General features: G+C 44.0%; 1 protein-coding gene across 1 annotated transcript; it reads left to right on the top strand.

Moving 5' to 3' along the window:
* The first annotated feature begins 234 nt into the window (after positions 1-234).
* Positions 235-25,683, top strand: SIRT4 (sirtuin 4). The gene is made up of 4 exons (XM_073629315.1): positions 235-316; positions 7,793-8,304; positions 12,994-13,288; positions 22,336-25,683. Exons 2-4 carry the CDS (start codon positions 7,823-7,825, stop codon positions 22,513-22,515), a joined length of 957 nt encoding a protein of 318 aa, XP_073485416.1. The 5' UTR covers positions 235-316; positions 7,793-7,822; the 3' UTR covers positions 22,516-25,683.
* Positions 25,684-26,020: the final 337 nt, after the last annotated feature.

Genomic DNA, 26,020 nt, shown 5'->3' with positions numbered 1-26,020 from the left:
GTTCTTATCACATTTGATCCCCCAGAAACTGCAATCTTAAACCTCCACTCCCTAGAGTTGTCACCTTTACTTGGATACCAATACCAACCTTATAACTCTCCTGTCCATAGGACTGAATTTTACCAGCAACCCTACAGAGCTCCCCTTTCCCTCGGGTTGCAGCTTTTTACAAGTAAAACCCCTTTACAGCCCCATGTAACTTCCTCCACGTGCTGCCTCTCCTTGTTAAAAACCACACCAGCGGAACTTCCGGTGCACGCAGAGAGGATTATGGGAAATGTAGTGTTTGACTTCTAAAAAGCCGTGACGTCAGTAGGTGAGTGCGTACCGTGTAGGACATTCAGTCAAGTATAATCAGTGTGCCTCGTTTTCTCTCCCGGCCCCCAGAATTATATTATCACTATATTATGGAGGCTGCTCGGGTTAGGAGGAGGTGATTAGAATAGGACTTAGTCACCCTTCCTTTTGTTGTGCTCTGTGATGTCATCGGTGACGTCAGGATTAACATATAGCTAGATATGTAATTTTATACAGTGTTACTGCTGTGTGTCCTTCCCAGAGCCTCCGAGTGCAGTTTGATGGTGTACCCCCTATTAGACCCTGTAGAATGGTGTCTCAGCTGTCATGTCCTCACCTTCCTGTTTGGGTTTCTACAACAAAGTGCTATGGGACTTCCGGTGGCACCAAGATCTAAAGGATCATAGGCCACCTTTGGGACCCAGTTTGATGATGCACATTTATTAAAGGAGAAGTACAGCCAAAGCTCCTTTGGCTGTACTTCTATGTATCACGGGAGTGCAGTCCGTTTTGCACCCCTGTGACCAGCTTTCAGCAGACAGCGGGCTGAAGTCTGCTGACGTCACAGAGCCAGTCCAGGCTCGGGAGGAACGTGACCATCTGGTCAGGACCTGCCCACGTGCCTGGACCGCCACCTGGCTCTCCCGCTATCTCCACAGCTCAGCCCTCCAGTGAGTGAGGGGGTGGGGACAGAGCAGAGAGCCGTGACTGAGACCCCTTTCACACTGGGGACGCCCGGGCATTAGCGCTAAAGCTCATTTTAGCGGCGCTTTAACGCTGTTAAAGTGGCGCTTTTCGGCCGCTAGCGGGGCGCTTTTAACCCCTACTAGAAGCCGAAGAAGGGGTTAGAAACGCCCATGTTGCGGCGCTTCCGAACTGCTTTTTAGGCACTTCGGAAGCGTTGCCCATTCATTGCAATGGGCTGGGGCGTTTCGGGAGCTCCCAAACTTTTTCTGACGTCCCGCAAGCGCACTGCCCCAATGTGAAAGCAGCTCCCCACATGGGAGGCAGCTTTACAGGTGCTATTTCTAGCGCTAAAACGCCTGAAAACTGCCTCCGTGTGAAAGGGGACTGACAATCACCGGCTCTCTGCTCAGGGAGCTCTGAGAGCTTAGGAAACTACTGATGACGCATTATTCATGCGAAACACGTTGAGGCATAGTGGTGTGACGTACACGTCACTTCTGGCCTCTGGTACCATTGAATTTGTGATTGGAAAGCATACCAGTTCCCATGCACGGAACGGCCTGCAAGGTACAGATACGGACCGCTGGATAGACTCCGTGCCGGTCGGAGGCACTTTTACACCTTCCTGTCCCCCAAAAAATATCTAAAAAAACAATTTTTTTCCTCAGTTTAGGCCGATACATATTCTTCTACATATTTTTGGTAAAAAAAATTGCAATAAGCGTATATTGATTGGTTTGCACAAAAGTTATTGCCGGAGACTCTGACTGACGGAGGACCTGTGCGGGGAAATTTAATACCAAGTGGAAGGCATTTCCACACGAGCGCTTTTAGGCTCCATGCACGCTGACTTAAAAATTGCTGCTCCTACCGAAGCTTTGTTTTTTGCTTGTAGAAGCAGTTCTATGTTATCCTATATGACCATGCACATTAGGACGATTACACAATAATTATATCGGTGAGGATGTCCCAGTCCCTGTAAGGTGCCACATCCAAACTAACTAGACAAAAAGAGGGTATCCCCTAAGTGGACTTTTAAGGCACAGAAAAAGCGTACTTTATTGAACATGATACACACGATAAAAACAAAGTATACTGGAATGGTTACAATTACTGTGTACAAAGTACAAAATCACTACGATTGACTGTAAAATTCTCGTAATTCATCCAACGCGTTTCAGAATATCTATGTCTCCTTCTTCAAGGGTATTTACAAGAAGGTCAATCATATACAGTATCTACAATGTAGTGATAACAAAAACTCAAACACAAGGTATATAAAAAATATATAGTAAACAGCATTATTTATAGCATATACTATACAATCAGATAGATATTGTGTAGACTCACATATTTTGTGGAGATATCATAGGCGAAAAATTCCAATAAAGCTATTAAAAACAAAGAATATAAGCGGGACTGTGTCTCCAAGAATCTGCCTGCTTCAGCTTCATCTACCTGGTCTTCACAGCTTGTATTGATATAATATCAAATGAGACTTGAGTACAGCCGGGCTAGCATGGGGGGCATTGGACAGCTGACAACACTGAAACCAAAGGAGGGCATAGCCCTGTAAGTAAAGTGTAATGTAATATAAGGCATTATGAGTGGTATGAATTTAGCTAACTAGCATTCGTTTTTTACTATATGAGTTTTAGAGAGTAGAAAGTATGCAGAAAAATTATATTGAAGAGATCTATCTATCTATCTATCTATCTATCTATCTATCTATCTATCTATCTATCTATCTATCTATCTATCTATCTATCTATCTATCTATCTATCTATCTATCTATCCAATATATATAAATATATGTCCTACCTGCAGTAGCAACAAATAATTGTTGAAAGGTTGATATAGAACACTATGTAGTGGGTGTTAACTGAAAAATTAGGACGGTTAAAGGCAAATTTTAAGCTCAACGTTTATAGTCAGGAAGGAAAAAAACCCGTTTGCGTTTTTGATTGGAGCTTTCTGGCAGAAGAAACGCAAAACTCTCCTAAACTTTATACAAAAACACTCTATATGAGCATTTTTTTCTGTCAAGAGAACTGGCATTTTTTAAGCCCAGTATGCATGGAGCCTAAGGCTGGGTTCACACATATGCGAATTGGATGTGAGTTTCCCCGCGTCCAATTTGCATGACATGGCAGTGTGACCGTCTCTGAATGGAGCCAGTTCACACAGGTCCGGGGCGGCCGCAGTCTGGATTGAAAAAGGGTCCGGTGTGTGTTTGGCTCCGGTTCAGGTGCGAATTCAGGCAGAAATGTGGACCTGAATCGCACCTGAACCAGTGAACAGACACACACCGGACCCCAGGCATGAACCCACGGCCACACATACAGTCAGGTCCATAAATATTGGGACATTGACACAATTCTAATCTTTTGGCTCCATACACCACCACAATGGATTTGAAATGAAACGAACGAGATGTGCTTTAACTGCAGACTTTCAGCTTTAATTTGAGGGTATTTACATCCAAATCAGGTGAACGGTGTAGGAATTACAACAGTTTGTATATGTGCATCCCACTTTTTAAGGGACCAAAAGTAATGGGACAGATTAATAATCATCCATCAAACTTTCACTTTTTAATACTTGGTTGCAAATCCTTTGCAGTCAATTACAGCCTGAAGTCTGGAACGCATAGACATCACCAGACGTTGGGTTTCATCCCTGGTGATGCTCTGCCAGGCCTCTACTGCAACTGTCTTCAGTTCCTGCTTGTTCTTGGGGCATTTTCCCTTCAGTTTTGTCTTCAGCAAGTGAAATGCATGCTCAATCGGATTCAGGTCAGGTGATTGACTTGGCCATTGCATAAGATTCCACTTCTTTCCCTTAAAAAACTCTTTGGTTGCTTTCGCAGTATGCTTCGGGTCATTGTCCATCTGTACTGTGAAGCGCTGTCCAATGAGTTCTGAAGCATTTTTCTGAATATGAGCAGATAATGTTGTCCGAAACACTTCAGAATTCATCCTGCTGCTTTTGTCAGCAGTCGCATCATCAATAAATACAAGAGAACCAGTTCCATTGGCAGCCATACATGCCCACGCCATGACACTACCACCAACATGCTTCACTGATGAGGTGGTATGCTTTGAATCATGAGCACTTCCTTTCCTTCTCCATACTCTTCTCTTCCCATCACTCTGGTACAAGTTGATCTTGGTCTCATCTGTCCATAGGATGTTGTTCCAGAACTGTGAAGGCTTTTTTAGATGTTGTTTGGCAAACTCTAATCTGGCCCTCCTGTTTTTGAGGCTCACCAATGGTTTACATCTTGTGGTGAACCCTCTGTATTCGCTCTGGTGAAGTCTTCTCTTGATTGTTGACTTTGACACACATACACGTACCTCCTGGAGAGTGTTCTTGATTTGGCCAACTGTTGTGAAGGTTGTTTTCTTCACCAGGGAAAGAATTCTTCGGTCATCCACCACAGTTGTTTTCCGTGGTCCTCCGGGTCTTTTGGTGTTGCTGAGCTCACCGGTGCGTTCTTTCTTTTTAAGGATGTTCCAAACAGTTGATTTGGCCACACCTAATGTGTTTGCTATCTCTCTGATGGGTTTGTTTTGTTTTTTCAGCCTAATGATGGCTTGCTTCACTGATAGTGACAGATCTTTGGATCTCATATTGATAGTTGACAGCAACAGATTCCAAATGCAAATAGCACACTTGAAATGAACTCTGGACCTTTTATCTGCTCCTTGTAAATGGGCTAATGAGGGAATAACACACACCTGGCCATGGAACAACTGAGCAGCCAATTGTCCCATTACTTTTGGTCCCTTAAAAAGTGGGAGGCACATATACAAACCGTTGTAATTCCTACACCGTTCACCTGATTTGGATGTAAATACCCTCAAATTAAAACTGAAAGTCTGCAGTTAAAGCACATCTTGTTCGTTTCATTTCAAATCCATTGCGGTGGTGTATAGAGCCAAAAAGATTAGAATTGTGTCAATGTCCCAATATTTATGGACCTGACTGTATGTATTCTCTTCACAGAGAGTCACACATCTTATGGTAAGGACACATCTTCACTGGTGTATGCACATGTGATGTTTTAGGTGGAGCTAGGTCACACGAATACTCTGATCAAAAGCACCTGGATCCAGCATATGGTTAGGGAATGTTCAGATTATCTATATGAACCTTTTTCTTATTCTTCATGGTTTCTATGGTTTTCATGTTTCATATTAATTTACATTCACGTGGTTTAGTGCGGCATGTTGCTTATTGATTAATTTTTATGTATGTTATCCTACATATACTTGCTGCAGCTTGTTTAGGATGAATTATATTACCATTTGCATGTTCTCACTTGGACTGAGATACTGGAATCTGTGTATAACCAGTTAGTAGTGAAAATGTCAGGGATTGTATCAATACTAAAATAAGAGTAGAAGTGTCTTTGCTTCCTATTGTCTGAGCCTCCAGCAAGAAAAATGAGCAGCACAGTAATAGCATCACTAAGCCCAGGTTCACATTGAGGGCGGGTTTGAATTCAGCTGAACTGGCACGATTTCAAACCGGCAATGCAGTCCGAATTCGGGGGCGATTTGACAGACATCTGTGTGGGTTCCTGCACAGATGTCTATTCAAATCGCCCCCGAAGTCGCCAAAAGTAGTCGCCCACCGATTCGGATGGTGCCATTGCCGGAGGTGTGTTTACACACACACACAAATCCCCGTTCTGGCTCTCGTGCTTGCGATCGTGAGTGGCCGCCGGCCACGCGCATTGGGTCCCCCCAGCGTGCAGCCGGCGTGCGCACCTGCTATGGCTCTTAAAGGAGCGGGCCATACGTATACGACGATTTGCACAGAGCCATCCTGCCGCAGTATATGTACAGGAGCTGGTCAGCAAGTGGTAAATAGCTTTGCAGGATTTAAATGTCATTTTTGTATGTGTGCGCTGTAATCTTTTGCTCAGGGAATAATTACCTCGCCTGCTGACCTCACTGCCGATGTCTGCAGAGGTAAAGAAAAAGTGACAGCTGAAGACACTGCAGAATCTGACACTTCCAGGAGTGTCAAATTCCTGGTTCTCCTGTTGTGCTATATCCTCAATGCTTAAAGTGGAGTTCCACCCCAAAAAAAAAAAAAAATTAGTAATGTGTTTAAAAAAATAAAAAAAAAACATTTGGAGAAAATTTTTTTTCTTACTCACCTTTAAATGGCTGTTGCTAGGGGGTCCCTCGTAGTCTGCCTCCTTCGTTGCCTGGGCTCCTGATGTCACTTCCCTCGGTGCAGGAAGGGAGATTGCCTCTCCACCCCCCCTCTTGTCAATCTGGGACACGTGACCGCTCCCAGATGATTGCGGGGTCAGTGACGGCATGCGCGGGGGGGCGCCCACAGTTAAAATTCCGGCGCCACCAAGCGGGGGGGGGGGATACGAGCGGGGCTTCGATCCCCCGCATCGCTGGACCCTGGGACAGGTAGGTGTCCAATTAAAAGTCAGCAGCTGCAGTATTTGTAGCTGCTGACTTTTATTTTTTTTTTTTAAATGGGAACCCCGCTTTAATGGGACACCAGAAAACCAACACTCCCTGAAAGTGTCAGATTCTGCTATGTCATATAGAGCTTTCTGTTCAGTTCTGCAGAGACAGGCAGTGTAGGCAGCAGGAGAGGTGAGTATTCCATGTCTTCTATTCAATGGCAATTTTATTTTCAAGATTGCTTTTAAGAGGAGAATTCCAGATTAAATACAAAAGTCAGCCATATTTGCAAAATAATTTGTTTTCCTGTATGTTTTGGAGGTACTGTTTGAAAGTAAAGTAGGTCAAAAAGTGACTGGGTTCACACAATGCAAATTGGATGTGGTTCTCCCCCGGATCCAATTTGCATGTCAGAGGTTGTGACTGGCTTTCTATGGAGCCGGTTCCCGCATCTCCGGAGTGGCTCCAGTGTGAATTGCACAGAAGTCCTGTGGGTCTTTTGGTCCGTTTTCAGGTTTGAATTCAGCCTTCAAATTCGGGCTGAAATTGGACCCCTGCTGGGAGCCGCTCTGGCGTGCAGTGTGAACTCAGGAATATCGGCAGAGAATTGTGTAATGACACACTGTTTGCCTAAAATCTGACCGTTCGTACGCTCCTTCAGACAATCGTTGTCCAACTTTCGGCCAACAAATTTTGGATGGCAGGCTAGTAAATTTTCAGCAGACAACGGTCTGTTGTCAGATTTTCCTATCGTGTGTACACAAGTCCTCACATAAAAGTCTAAAGTACAAACACGCATGCTCGGAATCAATGCTCACCAAACACAACATTAGCAGAAGGTGCCCAAAGGGTGGCGCTCAAGAGCTGAAATTCCATGTAGTTCGTCCTACATTCGTGTTTGTTGGCCGACAATTGTGTGCCGTTAGTATGCAAGACAAGTTCCTGGCACACGCCCTTTTGGACAAAAGTCTGACGCTCTGTAGGCCAATAATCGGATCGTGTGTACGAGGCTTTAATGTTCCAAAATGTATGTAGCGCACAACCAGAAATGGATCTTGTGTCAAATAATATCCTTTTTATCATATTTTTGTGGATTACAAGCAGCCACTACATACAATGCAGTTGCTTCTTGCAGTAACTCCTCTGTCAGCAATTAGAAATTAAACATTAATAAGGAGAAGCTAGTTTGTAAATTCTGATTTTAGTTTGCAGGCACTAGTGCAGCTTATATAAAACAATTGGACAAGGAAATGCATATAACATGCACAGGCAGAATTGACTGGTTATCTTTATCCTGACTGTTGTCTTTTAAAAGCAATATCGTACAAGATTGCAGAATTCTTTGACACATGTTCTACTTCTCTTGCAGAAGATAAACTATGCTCAGAGCATTTTAACGATGTGGATCTCTGTCACAAAATGTGCTCTTGTCATTCGAAAGCAGAGCATTGCCTTGATCAGACGCAGCCTCTCAGATTATGTCCCAGTCTGTCCACCGGCTCATCCAAGTGAAGTGGAACGTCTCCAAGACTTTGTGCTCTGCTCTCAGAGACTGTTTGTCATGACAGGTGCTGGAATTTCCACAGAATCAGGAATCCCGGATTACCGCTCAGAGGGAGTGGGACTGTATGCCAGGACTGAACGTAGACCCATTCAGCATGCAGAGTTTGTCAGGAGTCAGGATGCTCGCAGGCGATACTGGGCCCGAAACTTTGTGGGGTGGCCACAGTTTTCATCTCATAAGCCCAATACAGCTCACATGGCTCTATACAACTGGGAGAAGGCTGGGAAACTGCATTGGTTAGTGACACAAAATGTTGATGCCTTACACGCTAAAGCTGGACAGCGCCGTCTGACTGAGTTGCATGGTTGCACCCACAGGTAATGGGGACAAAGTTTTATAGCTATTCAATAACATAATGCTTTTCTAATCTTACAGCGGAGCTCCACCCAAAAGAATAGTTCTGCTTTAAGCCCCCCCCCCCCCCCCCCCCCCTTCTCTTCACTAAATGGCACTTTTTTTTGGGAAGGGGGAAGCAGGTACCTGATTTTGACAGGTACCCAATCCCACTTCTCCTTGGATCGCCTAGGATACCGAGCTGAAGTTCTCCTTTTCCCCTCCCTCCCCGCAGTCTTTTGGGGCACATTACAGGTCCCAGAAGACTGCGGGACCATTTATAATGTGCACACGCATACGCAGTGGGCACCTGGCTGTGCAAAAGCAAGCTGTCACAGCTGGGTGCCCACAGATGAGATGCCAGCACTAGGGACAGGAGTCAGAAGGAAGGGACGGTTTGGGTGACCACATCACTGGATCCTGGGACAGGTAAGTGTCTGTTTATTTAAAGTCAGCAGCTACAGTTCTTGTAACTATGTATAACTATGTACAAAAAATCCATACCTGGAATTTATCCTTAAAGCGTAACTCCACTTTTGTTAAGAAAAAAACATTCCCCTCTAGGTGATCTATGTAGATTACAAGGATTTGAACAAACTTTGTTGCAGATTTCTACCTTTTATTATTCTGAAGAAATCCCTGTGTGTTTGTCTGTGTCCATGTGGTAAGTAAAATTAATGGGAGTGGTTTCATAATTATCAATCAGTCGTGCACCTGCAGGGCTCTAATGAGGAAAGCTGCTGGACCTGCATCTCTTTAGACGTGATTTCCTATTGGGAGTATCTCACCAAAAATTAAATTTTTGTTGCAGTGGATGTCTGAAATCTGACTTGTATCTTAGTGCAGACTTCTGGGAAAATTGTTGAGCCAATCACACAAGCAGAAAATTATGTTTCTGGGGGGCATTCTGTACAGAACACCTCCAGGTAGCCATATTGCATTTTACAGAAAATTACAGAGTTTCAGATTGAAAAGGAAAGGTCATTTTTAATAACATTCAATTACAATATGACTTGTAATTGTTTACGCTATATAAATTTTTCTTTATTTGCTATTTTTTTCCCACTAAAGTGGAGTTACCATTTATATAAAACTAACTTCTAACCAGGCCTGGACTGGCCATGGGGCACACTGGACATTTGCCCGGTGGGCCGGGGCCGCAGTCCGATGCCTGTTGATGACCGGGCCGCACAGTGGGAGGTAATCAGCGACCGCGGCCTGGAGAGGGTTAACACAGGCCGCGGTCGCCGCTCACCTCCCACTGTGCGGCCGTGCCTGTGTCTCCTCTCCGGGCTCTCCTATCCTGCCGATGATGTCATCTATCAGCAGAGCAGGGGCGGGAGGAGCCGGAGATCTGAACAGTGAACAGCGTGATTGCAGGGATCCGTGGTTGCTAGGCAGCAGGTCGGATTCAATTAAAACAGTGATCGCTGTCCGCGGCCGGCGATAGCTAGGCAACGAGGGACGCTGCCAGGGCTGGGGCCGCTGATGTCATAGAAACATATGAAGTCAGGAGACCCCACCCACCTAGGCAGATTATGTCCATTCAAAAAACCAAGGGGAGTGAAGGAGACAGCAAACATGAGAAGTGTAGGTGCATAGAGAGAAGTGAAGTCATCAGATCATGCATACAAGGAAAAGAGACACAGAAGGAAAACGGGTAAACGAGAAAAGGCAGACCAAGGAGTAATGGAGGACACAGGAAAGTGTAAATAGATAAAGATGAATGGCGACAAAAAGGAGATAAAGAAGAGGGGAAGAAGAACAGATAGAAAAAAAGGGGGGTATATAAAGAGAAAGAGAGAAAAAAGAAACAGAAAAAAAAGCTGGAGATCTGCACAGAGAGCGGGAGTCTTTTCATACCAACAAGCGGGTAATCACACGTTTGTTAATATGATCCAGATCTACAGCTCCTCCCGTCCCCTACTCTGCTGATAGGATGACATCGTTGGAGGGGTGGGAGAGCCGGTAGAGGACACACAGGCTAAATCCTACATCTGCCCTGCCAAAGGTAGGACTGTGCAGGGGAGGCAGAGAGTAAAAGGGGCCACTGTGATTACAGAGACAAAGAAGGGGGCATGACTGCAAGGGGCACTGTAATGGGGGGCTGTGATTGGTAGGGGCACTGTGATGAAAAGGGAACTGCACTGTAAAGAGGGACTGTATTAGTTTCCTTTGCTGTGCAGTCCCCTTTATATTACAGTGCAGAAGACCGACTCCGTGATTATCCCCATCACCAACCGCCCTCACGAACGGGCGGTTGCTGGAAAATTGGCTGCTCAGTCTCAATTGCCCGAGCCTATTTTTTTTTCCTAGTCTGGGCCTGCTTCTAACTACTCTTTCCAAGGTGTCCCTCATGGTTTCCATTCAGAAATAATGCAATAATGAAAAAGCCAGTGAGAGCCATGTTATGTGAAGTTCTAGATACCCACAGCTCTGTTTCTGATGAATTTTGGGATTGTGGATTCTAGTTTTAGGTATAGAGAATTTTTCTGAAAAGGGAAAGCAGACTTGGTTAAAATGATGAAATGGTTCTCTATCAGGTAGTTATAGGCAATGTGGGGAATTTATCAAAACTGGAGCAGACTGAATTTGGAGCTGTTGTGCCTGGTAACCATCAGCTTCTGATCTTTAGTGTATACCATTAAAGCGGAGCTCCACCCAAAAGGGGAAGCTCCACTTATTTGCCTCCTCCACCCCTCTACTGCCACATTTGGTACCTTTTCGAGGAGGGAGAGGGTATCTAATTTTGACAGGTACCCGCTCCCACTTCTGGCTTACTTCGCAGCAGCCAACTCATCCAGAAGTTCCGCCCCCCCCCTCCTTCCCCCACTGCTGGGCCATTCGCAAAGCACAGCGCACTTCACGCATGCGCAGTAGTGAACCTGCTTCACTGCTGGTTTCCCTTACTCAAGATGGCAGCGCAGCACACGAGAGCCGATTGAAAAATCGACTCGAGTGAAGACACTGCTAGATTCGTGGACAGGTACATTACCTAATATTAAAAGTCAGCAGCTACAGTATTTGTGAAGTGGAAGGAAAATAATAAATTGTTTTCAATGTTTTTTTTACAAATAAATATCTGAAAAGTGTGACGTGCATTTGAATTGAGCCTCTGTTACTCTGATACCCCTAACTAAAATTGAGTGGAACCAATTGCCTTCAGAAGTCACTTAATTAGTAAATAGAGTCTACCTGTGTGTAATTTAATCTCAGTATAAATATTGCTGTTCTGTGACGCCCTCAGAGGTTTGTTAGAGAACATTAGTAAACAAACAGCATCATGAAGGCCAAGGAACACACCTGACAGGTCAGGGATAAAGTTGTGGAGAAGTTTAAAGAAGGGTTAGGTTATGAAAAAAATAAATCCCAAGCTTTGGACATCTCACGGAGCACTGTTCAATCCATCATCTGAAAATGGAAAGACTATGGCACAACTGCAAATCTATCAAGACATGGCCGTCCACCTAAACTGACAGGCCGGGCAAGGAGAGCATTAATCAGAGAAGCAGCCAAGAGGTCCATGGTAACTCTGGAGGGGCTGCAGAGATCAGGTGGGAGAATCTGTCCACAGGACGACTATTAGTCGGCACTCCACAAATCTGCCCTTTATGGAAGAGTGGCAAGAAGAAAGTCATTGTTGAAAGAAAGCCATAAGAAGTTCTGTTTACAGTTTGCAAGAAACCATGTGGGGGACACAGCAAACATGTGAAGAAGGTGCTCTGGTCAGATGAGATCAAAATTTACCTTTTTGGCCTAAAAGCAAAACGCTATGTGTTGAAAATTGCTGTTCACAGACGCTCTCCATCCAATCTGACAGAACTTGAGCTATTTTGCAAAGAAGAATGGGCAAAAATGTTACTCTCTAAGATGTGCTAAGCTGGTAGAGACATCCCCAAAAAGACTTGCAGCTGTAATTGCAGCGAATGATGGTTCTACAAAGTATTGACTCAGGGGGGCTGAATACAAATGCACGCCACAATTTTCAGATATGTATTTGTAAAAAATTTTAAAAAACATTTCTCATTTTTCCTTCCACTTCACAATTATGTGGCACTTAGTGTTGGTCTATGAAATAAAATCCCAATAAAATACATTTACGTTTTGGGTTGTAACATGACAAAATGTTGAACATTTCAAGGGGTATGAATACTTTTTCAAGGCACTGTATACATACAATTTCAGGTTTGGTCCTTTGTTATATGATGACAAAATCAAAAAGCAGATGTTACCTTCAAAAAGAAATGGAGGCAGCTGAAGTTAAAAGCAAATCTAATTTTTTTTCATAAAGTCTAGCTAGTCCTCCCAACCGCCAGCCACTGAACCTCTCTATAGCATATTGAAGCTAAGTATGACATTCAATAGGGAGGTGGAGGGGTCCAGGGCCAAGCTTAGATTTTACAGGAAAAAGCCAAGTTTTGCATTTAACCTCAGCTGCCACTGGATCTGTATGCAATCATTATTTTGACATGTTCTTTTTTACTGAAGATAACCTCTGCTTACACATTTATTTTTTTCATTGAATTGCCCAAGTTTTTGGCAGGTATACTTTAAGCATCCAGATTCCATGGAAGGGGCTCATTTGGGAACATGTGTATGACAAGTAAGGAAAACATCCCTATACCCCTTTGTCTGTGGAAATTGATCCTGATTTGTTTTTTGCTTCTTTTTAGGGTGATTTGTCTGGGTTGTCAGACAGTGAGCAGCAGATTTGAGCTTCAGGAACGTTTCATAGCTCTCAATCCATCTTGGAATGAACAGGCTTATGGGGTTGCACCAGATGGTGATGTATTCTTGACTGATGAGCAAGTGTCCAATTTTCGTGTCCCACCCTGTGACAAGTGTGGTGGTATTCTGAAGCCACAGGTGACGTTCTTTGGTGATACAGTAAACAGAGAAGTGGTGTTCTCTCTTTATGAGAATCTAGGTCAAGCGGATGCCATTCTGATAGTGGGCTCCTCTTTGCAGGTAAAAGCACATTCCTCAATCCCAATTTAATACATAGATGTTCAGATGTATTTTAATTTTGCAAGCAAAATATACGTATATATAGTCTCTGCAATTACAAGGGTTCTTGTCACCGCTGACATCCGACGCTCCATAGGGATACATGTATGTCCGTTTTTCATCCGAAAACGGAAGGATGAAAAACGGACATACGGATCCTCTGTGTGAAAGAGCCCTTACTATTTTAATCAACCATCTTTGTGCAACAACACTGTTAAGGTAACAATTGCATAAATGGGCACTTTAAATCAGTATTAAAACCAAAAATATAATATATTGCAGCTTACCAATTATTAGATGTGGTGGCTGCATTTGTTTTCTTGTTTTTAGGCTTTTTTCTCTCTGCTTTCTCATGGTGATCTGGTCAGGAACACACCTCCTGTATTATAATGCTCTCACTCTGGATGAAAGAGTGTTAGTAGTCTGGGGGGAGGGATTGTTACATGTACTAGCAGATTTAAATACAGTAACAGTACATTAAAGCCACACTCCAGCTAATACTTTATAAGCAGTTACAGCAAACAGTTTTTTTCCAGTTTTTTTTCGGCTCATTTTAACTACTTCAATACAGGGCACTTTTACCTTCCTGCCCAGGCCAATTTTCAGCTTTCAGCACTGTCGCACTTTGGATGACAATTGTCAAAAATAAATAAATAAAAAAAAAAGATTTGGAAAAAATAAAGTTATCCTTTGTTTTTGTTAAAATTTTGTAAATAAGTACGTTTTCTCCTTCACTGAAGAGACAGCACTGATGAGGCGGCACAGATGAGATGGAACTGATGGGCACTGATGAGGAGGCACTAATATGCAGCACTGATGGGAACTTATAGGCAGCACTGATGGGCGGCAATGATGGGCACTGATGGGCGGCAATGATGGGCACTGATAGGCAGCACTGACGAGGAGGCACTAACTGGTATTCCTAATGGGCACTGATTGGCATCCTTTATGGGCACTGATTGGCATAAAATGTGGGTACAGATGGGCACTGATTGGCATCACATGTGAGTACAGGTGGAAATCACTGGTGGGGCACCGATGGGCATCACTGGCGGACACTGGTGGGCATTGCTGTTGGATTCTCAATACGCTGATTATCAGCACAGACATCCCCTGTCAGGAGAGCCTCTGATTGGTTCTCCTCTACCCGCACCTTGTCAGCACGAATGGAGGAAAGCCGATTAATGGCACTTCCTGGTTACCATGTGATCACCATGTGATCACCTGCAAGTGTTAAATGGTTTGTCTCCTCAGTGTAACTGCAAGAGAGCTGTTGAAAAGTAATGTACTTATTGTCTGGATCACCAGATGAAAATAGAAGAAAGAAAGCCTTAAAAAAGGAAACTAATGCAGCCATCACATCTAAGAATTGGTAAGCTGCAATAAATATTTTCTTTTGGATTCAAGACTGCTTTAAGAAAACAAACTACCGTATATACTCGAGTATAAGCTGAGTTTTTCAGCCCATTTTTTTGGCTGAAAACCCCCCCTCGGCTTATACTCGAGTGAGACGTAACTTCCATTAGTAAAACAGCCTGTGTAACAGCGTGTGTCTCCCGCTGTGTATGCAGTCTGTTCCGCTGTCCATTGTAAGAAAGCCCCGCCTCCTCCTGATAGACGGAACGCTGATACAGTTTCCCAGCATTGTGTCAGTGTTCCTTTAGTACGGACGAGTTGGAGGCGGGGCTTTCTTTTAATGGACGGCGGAACAGACTGCATACACAGCGGGAGACACGCTGTTACACACGCTGTTTTACTAATGGAAGGTAGGGCTGCAGATTGGCACAGTGACACTAGAGATGGGCACAGTGACACTAGAGATGGGCACAGTGACACTAGAGATGGGCACAGTGACACTACAGATGGGCACAGTGAGACTACAGATGGGCACAATTAGACTGCAAATGGGCACAGTGAGGCTGCAGATGGGCATTATTTACCCAGTAGCTGCTGCATTTTCCCACCCTCGGCTTATACTCGAGTCAATATGTTTTCCTAGTTTTTTGTGGTAAAATTAGGTGCCTCGGCTTATATTCGGGTCGACCTATAAACGAGTATAAACGGTAAATTGCATATTACAGTGCCCCATTTTTTTAGAAACATTGACAGACACCGATGTTATACTGTGGGTTATATTTGAGGATCTAAACACACTCTGTTTTTAGAAGACAATTAGGATTTATTTTTTTTTAGAAGTCCTTTGACAAGAAATTATTGGAAGTGACGTTTGCATACGTTGCTAGGTTAGAATTACTTTTAAAAAGTTGAACAGTAAGGCTTGATTCACATCTATGCATGTTGCTTTTGAGCGTTTCTGCAGTGCTTTTTGCGGTGCTTGTTGCGGTTTTGGACGGTTTTACTGCGATTTTGCCGCAATTTGCGTTTTTTTTTAGACTGTATATAGCTGGTTGCTAAGGTGGGGGCCATGGCGTCCTTAACAACCGATGAGTCATCAGTTGTCAGCGGGCTTCCCGCTGAATGTAAAAAAAAAAAGAATTGCCAGCTTAAAAAAATCATGAAAAAAACAGCGTGGGGTCCCCCCCAGGTCCATACCAGGCCCTTGGGTCTAGTATGGATTCAGAGGGGACCCCCATGCCAAAATGTAAAAAAAAAAATGGCGTGGGGGTCCCCCCAAAATTCATACCACAACGATGGGGGCATGGCACTCGGATAACGTCATCCAGAGGCCACGCCCCCAGCGGTGACGTCACAAGGGCGTGGCCTCTGGATGACATAATCCGATTGCCACACCCCATCGTTATTTAAGAAATGCAGGACATCGGCACCGACAGATCAGCGGGATGCAGCATAGGAGGAGGGTCGTTGGCGGGAGTGGTGGCAGAGGAGAAGAACACCGGACAAAGAAGACAGACGAAAAGAGCGGAAGAAGAAGCAGGGGGAGAAAGAGAAGACCGGAGGATGAAGATGCGGGAGAAGATGGAGGAAGACCGGAGGAAGAAGCGGAGAAGAAGAAGAGCCCCCTCTGCCCCAAAGCACCTATCCCCCCATGTTGAGGGCATGTGACCTGGTATGGTTCAGGAGGGGGGCGCGCTCGCTCGTCCCCTCCCTTTCCTGACCTGCCGAGCTGCATGCTCGGATAAGGGTCTGGTATGGTTTTGGGGAGACCCCCACGCCATTTTTTAAAAAAATTTTGGCATGGGGGTGCCCTCTGAATCCATACTAGACCCAAGGGCCTGGTATGGACCTGGGGGGGACCCCACGCTGTTTTTTTCACAATTTTTTTTTTTAGCCGGCATTTTTTTTTTTACAAGCTGCTGGCAGCTGATGACTCATCGGTTGTTAAGGACACGGCGGCCAGTTTCCCGGCCCCCTCCTTAGCAACCAGCTATATACAGTGTAAAAAAAATAAATAAAAATAATGCAAATCGCGGTAAAAACGTGGTACTTGCATTTTGGATGTGGGTCCATTGAATTCTATTACATGCAAAAGGCTACATTTTGCCTGAAAAAAAGTCCCCGACCCATTCCAAAAACGCAGAGGCACAAAAATGCATTGCTGTGCCCATGTTCCATAGGAACCCATGTTAAAAAATTTCCCTGCATTTCTGCAAAATGCATCAAAAAACGCATTAGTGTCAATTGAGCCTTAAGACCTATCGGCACCACTCAGTGCCAAACGACAACTCTTCAAAGAAAATCTTAAGATCTAATAAAATGATATTGACTACATAGAGCTGATTCTAGCCACTATGCTAAAATATAATAAAATATCTAATATCAGTTACGTCAGCAGCTACTATAAAAAAATATCCAAATAAAACCAATAGCATTTAAAAAGTCCAATACATCCCCCCCAACCCACTCCAAATGTCATCATGGCAATAGTTAAAAACACGGATCCCCAAAAACTAACATTGCCATTTTACAACATACTTACCACCCCAGTGGCCAGTAAACTAGCATATGGCCTCAAGCCCCGCTGGGAGAGAGCAGTAGGACCTGTAGAGGATGAGGAATGGGAGGAGGCTATGGAATCCTGCAAGGCAGTTTCGCCTAAACCAGGGGTCTTCAAACTACGGCCCTCCAGTTGTTTAGGAACTACAATTCCCATCATGCCTAGTCATGTATGTGAATGTCAGTGTTTTACAATGCCTCATGGGATGTGTAGTTGGAGGGCCGTAGTTTGAGGATCCCTGGCCTAAACTCTCCGATAGACTAACCCAAATCTACATACTTCACCAGGCATACCTCATCCCCCTGAGGGTAGCTAGATATAAGAGCTCCCAATCCACCCTATGCCAGATGTGTGGGAAGGAGGTAGGCACATTTGTCCATCTACTGTGGTCATGCCCCAAACTACAGGGATTATGGACACAAGTGGAGACATTCCTTCATGACATCATGGGCTCTCCAGTAACACTTGACCCGAAAATATGCCTTCTCGGGATAATACTTGAGTCTATTGATAAGTACACAAAGACGTTCCTACACGAGACACTGTTCCTGGCGCGGAAGGTAATAGCCAGGAAGTGGATGAGACACTTACCCCCGAAGATTACAGAATGGAAGGCGGAAATAAATAACACATCACCATACAAAAAATTCATATATACTAATAGAGGGTGTCCTACTAAATACAATAAAATTTGGGACAGATGGCTGCAAGAATCTGACACCTGCTCATAGGATAATGTATACATCACTCATCAGATAGATATTGAGTTGTAGATTGCTAATCCCACAAGAAATAAAAACGAAACTCATGGTCATATCATGGAACAATTAATTCCCCCCCCCCCCCTTTTTTTTTTTTTTTTAAATTAATTATTATTTTTTTCTTGTTTCACATTTGAACAGGACAGGGAAACAGTTCTAAGACAAGTATGCAACTGTTATTCACAATTCTCTACGATATGTACTATTCCCTGAAAAGTATGTAAAAAGTATGAAAAGTAACATGTAAGCACTTTGGACTAATTAATAAAAAATTTTTGCTGATTTAAAAAAAAAAAAGTCCAATACATCTTATGTCCTTAAAATGCCATAGCAGCGCTCATGTCAGTCCATCCATGTGGCAAGCATTTATATGGTTCCACATATAAGAAAATAGTGAAATGACTGGTGAAGGTCTCAATACGGCGATCCTAGTCATTATCACTCGTGCACCACATACCAAGAAATAACACTCCCCTTCCCCTTAGGTATACACTCACCAGATGTTAATTATCCATACGCCTTAAGGTAATCCCTTGCTGTCACTTTAACCACATATATATATATATATATATATATATATATATATATATATATATATATACATATATAATTTTTTTTATTTATTTCTTTTTTTCTAACACCATAGAGAATAAAATGGCGGTTGTTGCAATACTTTCTGTCACACCGTATTTGAGCAGCGGTCTTTCTAAAAATCTCCACAGGCGACGTTTAAAAAATTCTACAGGTTGCATGTTTTGAGATACAGAGGAGGTCTAGGACTAGAATTATTGTTCTCGCTCTATCGATCGTGGAGATACCTCACATGTGTGGTTTAAACACCTTTTTCATATGCGGGCGCTACTCACGTATGCGTTCGCTTCTGCACGCAAGCTTGGCGGGACGAGGTGCGTTTCCAGTTTTTTTTCTTATTTATTTTACCTTTTATTTTTTATTTTTACACTGTTCTTTAAAAAAAATGTTGTCACTTTTATTCCTATTGCAAGGAATGTAATAGAAAATCATGACAGGACCTCTTAAATATGAGATCTGGGGTCAAAAAGACCTCAGATCTCATATTTACACTAAAATGATGCAATACAAAAAAAAAATGTTGTCATTTGAAAAAATGAAAAAAAAAAAGTGGCCCTTTAAGAGCTATGGGTGGAAGTGACATTTTGACGTTGCTTCTGTCCTGCAGTGATATGGAGACGGGTGGGGCCCATCTTCCCCTCACTCGTCTCCATGTCTAGCCAAGAGAAGGACCCGATCACCTCCGCCACTACCAAGCGGCGGAGGGCATCAGAGCGCGGCGGGAGGGGGGGCCCCTCTCCTACCACCGATAAAAGTGACCTTGCTGCATATCCACCGCCGAGACCACTTTTATCTGAAAGCGGACCGCCTGCTGAAGAAGAGGATACCGGGGTTATGGCAGCTAGCTGCTGCCATAACAACGATATTCCTCTTCAAAGTACCGACGTAAAACTGCGGCGGTCCATAAGTGGTTAAGGGCAAGTCATCCACAGATTTTGTCAGGGTGAAAGTATAAATAGCTCCAGTACAACAGGATCATATAAGAAAGTAAAAATGCCACATCACATCAAAAATGGAGATCACACACTGACGCGTTTCGTCACTTCCAACTTCAGCTGAGGGCAGGTGCGTGATCTCCACGACGACCGGAAGTGACGTTTGGGTGTCACTGTAAGCTGGGAATTACTAGGAAGAAACAGCACAGTTGTTCGAATTACACAAGCGGCTTCCTACACAGTGGACTGGTGACTACGTTATATTAATTGCTCTATTGTTTTTACAAGCTAGTACGTATATTTTTTATGGGGGGCAAAAATTTGAAAAGCAGGATTAAGCTATGTGGCATTTTTACTTCCTTATATGATCCTGTTGTACTGGAGCCATTTATATTTTCCCCCCCGACAAAATCATTGGATGACTTGCCCTTAAAGTGACAGCAAAGGATTACCTTAAGGCAAATGGAATGTTAACATCTGGTGAGTGTATACCCTAAGGGGAGTGTTACTCATGTGGTGGGGTTCTTGGTATGTGGTGCACGAGTGATGACGACTAGGATCACCGTACTGAGACCTTCACCTGCTTAAGAAGTCGTTTCACTATTTTTTCTTATTTGCGGAACCATATAAATGCTTGTCACATATGGATGGGCTGACATGAGCGCTGCTATGGCATTTTAATGACATAAGATGTATTGGACTTTTTAAATGCTATTGGTTTTATTAGGTTAGAGTTACTGATTGTATGCCAGAACTTTGTTGGGTGAGGTTTAATTACAGTGACACAGAGTGCATCCACCTTATGTTTAAGACATGAAAAACATTGAACGTTAATGGGTAACTAAAACCATGGGATGAGAATGTGTTATTAACTGAGAGTAGCAGCTGACATTCTCAGGGAAATTTTAAATGTGTTTCTAGCTATGTGGGGATAAAACAAGTTAGTTATAATTAAAGTGTATCTAAAACACAAATGTTATTATATTGCAGCTTTTGGCAACTTCAAGGTGTGCAATTTGTTTAGACATCTGTGCAGCAACCCCCACAGATGTCTCTGAAATCGCCCCCAAAGTCGGGACTGACATGCAGGAATGAAATCGTGCAAATTCAGCTGAACTCGCACAATTTCAATCCCGCTGTCAGTGTGAACCTGGGCTAAGGGTCCTTACGCATGAGCTTTCCATTTGTGCGTTTTTTCATCCTTCCTTTTTCGTATTAAAAACAGACAGTAAATATTTCCTATGGGCTTGCGGATGTAAATGAATGCTCATCTGTTTACATCCACTTATATCCATGTCCATTCAGGTCCATTTTGTTCAACCGAACAAGGCTGTGTCCTTTTCTATGTAGATGGATGTTAACATGATTGTAAAGGCTTGGGTTTTTTTTCCTAAAATAATAAATGTTATACACACCTGCTGGCATTGCACAGAACAGTCCTCTTTACTCCTCTTCTTGAGCACCCCCCCCCCCCCCCCGGTGCACTTGGCTCCACCTCCCTTCCGAATGCCCCCATAATAAGCCTCTTGCTATGGGGGCACTTGTGTGGGCTCTGTCCCAAGCCAGGCTCTATGAGTCTACAGACACACACAGCGCAGCTCGGCCCCACCCCTGCTCCCTCCTTGCAGAATTTGATTGACACAAACAGGAACCAATGGATGCCACTTCCAAAAAGAAAAAAAATGTTTTTATAACTGCTTAAAAAGTGTTACCTGGAAGTAGGCTTTATTTGTTGGTCACTCCTAAAATCCATCTAAATTCTCTATCTATCTAGTACTGGACTGCTGCTGTCCAAGGGTGGCTACATTGCTGCTCCATACATAGAGCGGAGGAGTGGGGGTAGCCACTCTAAGATGGGGAAAATGTGTTACTGGCCAGATCACCAGTTGAAAACAGAGAGGAAAAAAGCCTTAAAAAAGAAAACTAATGTAGCCCCCACATCTAAAGATTGAAAAGCTGCAATACAAAAAAATGTTGTTTTGTTGTTCAGACACAATTTAGAATTAAAATAGGAAAAAGACATGGCTGGATAATTCTTAACTCTAGTCCTTAATCGTAATATTTAAAAAGACATCAGTCCAATAGAAAAACAAGATATGAGTTTAAAATGAATACTTTCAGAAATTGCTAAATGTTAATACTTACCACTTTTACCTCTCCTGCTTGAAATAGGAGACTAATTAAAACACCATCCAGTGTGCCTGACACCTTGACAGATTATGGACTCTTTCACAGGTGTGTCAGTTTCTACTGCCCTCTGAAAAGCAATCCATGGTGGATCTCTTTTGAGAGGGCAGCAGAACAGGGCTTCTAGCCATGCCGGAGATGATCCTGCCACCTTCTGATTGTGTGTTTTTATTTATTTACTGGTTCTTTTTTTTTCTCCAGCTCAACAGGGATTTTTTATAGAAATATTGTGCTGCAACAGTGAGCCAAGCACTTGGCTTGCAACTGCACCGTGGCCTCATTGACTTCAGTGGATGGGTTTGACAGGCAGTGTCACCTGCCTTGGCATGCAATGTTAAATTTGCTTTGGCCGCAAAGCAAAACATCATGGCTGTGTGGCCGCAACTGCATGTTATGTTTTGGATGGGCAATTAGGGGTTGATAAAACCACGTCTCAACTGCCTGTTTTTTACCACCCCCTGGATGCCCGTGAGATGGGAAAGAGGCCTATGTGTCTGTGCTCTGCAAAACAGAGCTTAATAGTGATAGCATTGCATCAAGGGTTCGCATTTAGTGATGGAGAATTGATACATATACAGGTTCTGTTTTTAGTTATTTTCCTATTTTTCTGTTGTTTAGGTTTACTCTGGCTATAGGTTTGCACTTAAAGCCCAGGAAAAGGGGATTCCTATTGCAATTCTTAACATTGGACCCACCAGAGCTGATCATCTTGCAGTCGTTAAAGTTATTGGTCGCTGTGGGGATATCTTGGCAAAGATAATGTCAGTGAATCAACGTTTGCAGGAAAATGTGAGCTAAATGACTACTGGAAGAGACACAGCAGACACTTGTGTGTACAGTGGATACATTGTCTCATGGTGGAGGAACCTACTCCTGGGTGCACATGGAGCCATAACTAGTTTATTATTACTATTGCAAAATGCATGGGCTCAAATTGCATTGGTAAGAATCGCATGTGATTTGAACAGGAATTTAGTGTGATTCCTGTCCCATTCACATGCGGTTTCCACACCACTCCTGTGTGATCCTAGGCTGAAGTCACTATGACAAGCCTGGGTTCACACAGGAGTGGTGCTGGAAACTGCATGTGATTCGGGCAGGAATCACACTGCAATCCTGTTCAAATCACATGCGATTCTGTGCATTGCGATTTGAGCCCATTCATTTCATATGGGCTCAAATCGCATCATAAAGGAAACGGTTTTAGGTATCTGAGCAAATACTTGCACAAATGCTTAGTATCGGCACCAATACTGGTATTGGTATCAGTGCAGCCTCCAGTAAATGTTACTTTTTCTTTCTTTTCTTTTTTTTTTTGGAAAAGCCAAGAGTGGCACTGCCTCTAATGCCGTGTACACACGAGTGGACTTTCCGTCAGACTTGGTCCGACGTACTTCCCGCCGGACTTTCCGGCGGACTACCGCCAGACTTTCCGGTGGACTACCGCCAGACTTTCCGGTGGACTACCGCCGGACTTTCTAAACGGACGGACTTGCCTACGCACGACCGGACTTTCCGGCAGGCTAGGTCCGCCCGTCTTACCGACGGACTTTCGCCGGAGTTACGGCGGACTTTCCGAATGAACGGACTTGCCCACATATGGACAAGTACATTCATTTTAAACGTGACTCGGGTACGACGGGACTAGAAAGGAAGTCAATCTCGCTGCTTTTATCGGCGAGATTGACATCTTGCGAGCCCCGTCACGGGGCATACCAGGCCCTTAGGTCTGGTATGGATTTTAAGGGGAAACCCCTTCGCCTTAAAATTGACACTTTTTCCCTAGGTAAATGGGTAGGGGTACCATGTACCCCATACTCATTCACATAGGGTGGGGGGCCGGGATCTGGGGGCCCTCTTATTATAGGGGGCTCCCGGATTCCGATAAGCCCCCCGCCCGCAGACCCCGAAAACCAATGGCCAGGGTTGTCGGGAAGAGGCCCTTGTCCTCATCAACTTGGGGACAAGGTGCTTTGTGGTGGGGGGGCCCGCGTGGCGCCCCCTCCCCCAAAGCACCCACCCCCCCATGTTGAGGGCATGCGGCCTGGTACGGTTCAGGAGGGGGGGCGCTCGCTCGTCCCCACCCCCTTTCCTGACCGGCTGGGCTGCGTGCTCGGATCGGGGTCTGGTATGGATTTTAGGGGGGACCCCACGCCGTTTTTTCGGCGTAGGGGGTTCCCCTTAAAATCCATACCAGGCCTAAGTGCCTGGTATGCCCCGCGCTCGCCGCAATAGGAAAATGTGTTTTTCCTATTGCAGCGAGCGCGAGATGCAGTACCCTGCCCTTGCGTCGCATCTGGTCCGTCGGACCAGCATACAGACGAATGGGCTTTCTGTCAGGACCTGAGTCCGGTGGACTTACGACGGAAAGATTTGAAACATGCTTCAAATCTAGGTCCGGCGGACTTTTGGGAAAAAAAAATCTGCGGAAGCCTACACACGATTGGATTGTGCGGCGGATTCTGGTCCGCCGGACCAAGTATGCCAGAAAGTCTGCTCGTGTGTATGCGGCATTAGTGCCTCGTGAGCTTCTTTACTGATCAGTAAAGCAGCCCATAACATCAAAGGACAAACAGGAAAGTATCTATTAAGCACATTAGTAATAAAGGTTACCTTTGTTTATGTATGTTTTTTCATTATATGATTAGTTTGAATTGTTTGTGACAGGTTTACTTTAAAGATAACCCGTCACCAGTGTCCATTGTTAATAATCTGAATCTCCATTCTGGAATTATATTCGTGTCCTTATCGCTCAGGGATTACTTATATTATGTATTCTGTGATCTTGTATTCTTCATGTCGGAGTAGACAATTAATGCAGTCCGTTTCTTTACCTTACCCAAAAACACACAAAATAAAACAAAAGGCTTTGTTGACTGTTCATCCTTCTTCAGCAGCCAGACATTAGGCAGGTCATCCAGCATTCTGGTCTGCCACAGAAATAAGCTGTTCTGGGCATTATGCTGCCAGGCAGGAATGATCATGTGAATGAGCCCTTAAGATTGGAGATTCAGAATGTCTGTTCCTTACTGCTTTACATTAAAACTGAACAAACGTTAAAGGACAAACAGTTAAAGAGGAAGTCCCGCGCAAAAAAAAATTTAAATGTCAGCAGCTACAAATACTGCAGTTGCTGACTTTTAAAATAAGGACACTTACCTGTTTCAGGGTCCAGCGATGTCGGCACCTGAGGCCGAACTGTTGCTCGGCTCTCGGATGCCGCCGCCGCCATCTTCTGTAAGGGAATCAGGAAATGAAGCCTTGCAGCTTCATTTCCCGGTTCCCTACTGCGCATGCACGAGTCGCGCTGCGCAATCACAACGGTCCCTGCTGTCTCTGGGACCCGTGTGTCCCCCAACAGACAGCGCGGGGGGGACGGGAAGTGGCGTAGACTCCTGTGGGAGTCTACGCCCACAAGTGGGCACAAATACCTGTATTAGACAGGTATCTGCACCCCCCTTCACCCTGAAAGGTGCCAAATGTGACACCGGAGGGGGGGAGGGTTCCAAAAAGCGGAGGTTCAATTTTTGTGTGAACCTCCACTTTAAATACATAAATGAAAAACATGTTTGCTAAAGAATTTGTATTGTTACCCATCCAGTCCTGACATTTACACAGCTGTGCCACACAACACACCACTGTCTAGCGAAAGAGGGACTTGATCTTTCTCCTCTGCAATTTTTACGTTCTGTTACAAGCCTTCTCCCCACTTCCACCCTACAGCTGGTCAGTAAGTAAAAGCAGCAGACCGATGAGCTAATCTTTTCATCACTCTTCTCCCTACTCCTATCAGCATTCTCTTTGGACTGCAGTACAACTGATTGGCTATTTGTGCTGCTTCTTCCTCTCCCAGTCTGATTAAGAAATTTGGACAGTTGTGGAGACAACATGGACTCTTGTGGTGCAGCATAAACTTAAAACAGTCAATTTACAAAAATTTATAAATTTATTATACACAAATACACACACCATAAAAAGCCTTCAATAGTAGATAAATTACATTAGATGCTACTAATCATGGAGCATCCACTTGTCTGACACAAACTGGAAGAACTTTGATATATATAATAATGATCCCACGCTGTTATACACAGAGATTTGTTCTTCCAATTATACACTCTACATGTTTCGGGGTTACCCCCTTCTTCAGGAGTATATTAGGTCAGAAAAATATCTAGGCATATACTGAGTGGTGTATTAGACTCTGTGTTTAATGATTTAAGATGCATGATAGTATACCATGAAGGTTGGTTATTAGTTATGTGTTTTTGATTCTAATACTGTATATTTGATTTATATGCTT

This window comes from Aquarana catesbeiana, linkage group LG01 (genome assembly GCF_042186555.1).
Source record: "Aquarana catesbeiana isolate 2022-GZ linkage group LG01, ASM4218655v1, whole genome shotgun sequence".
NCBI lineage: Eukaryota > Metazoa > Chordata > Amphibia > Anura > Ranidae > Aquarana > Aquarana catesbeiana.
This window is presented reverse-complemented; position numbering and strand designations above follow the sequence as displayed.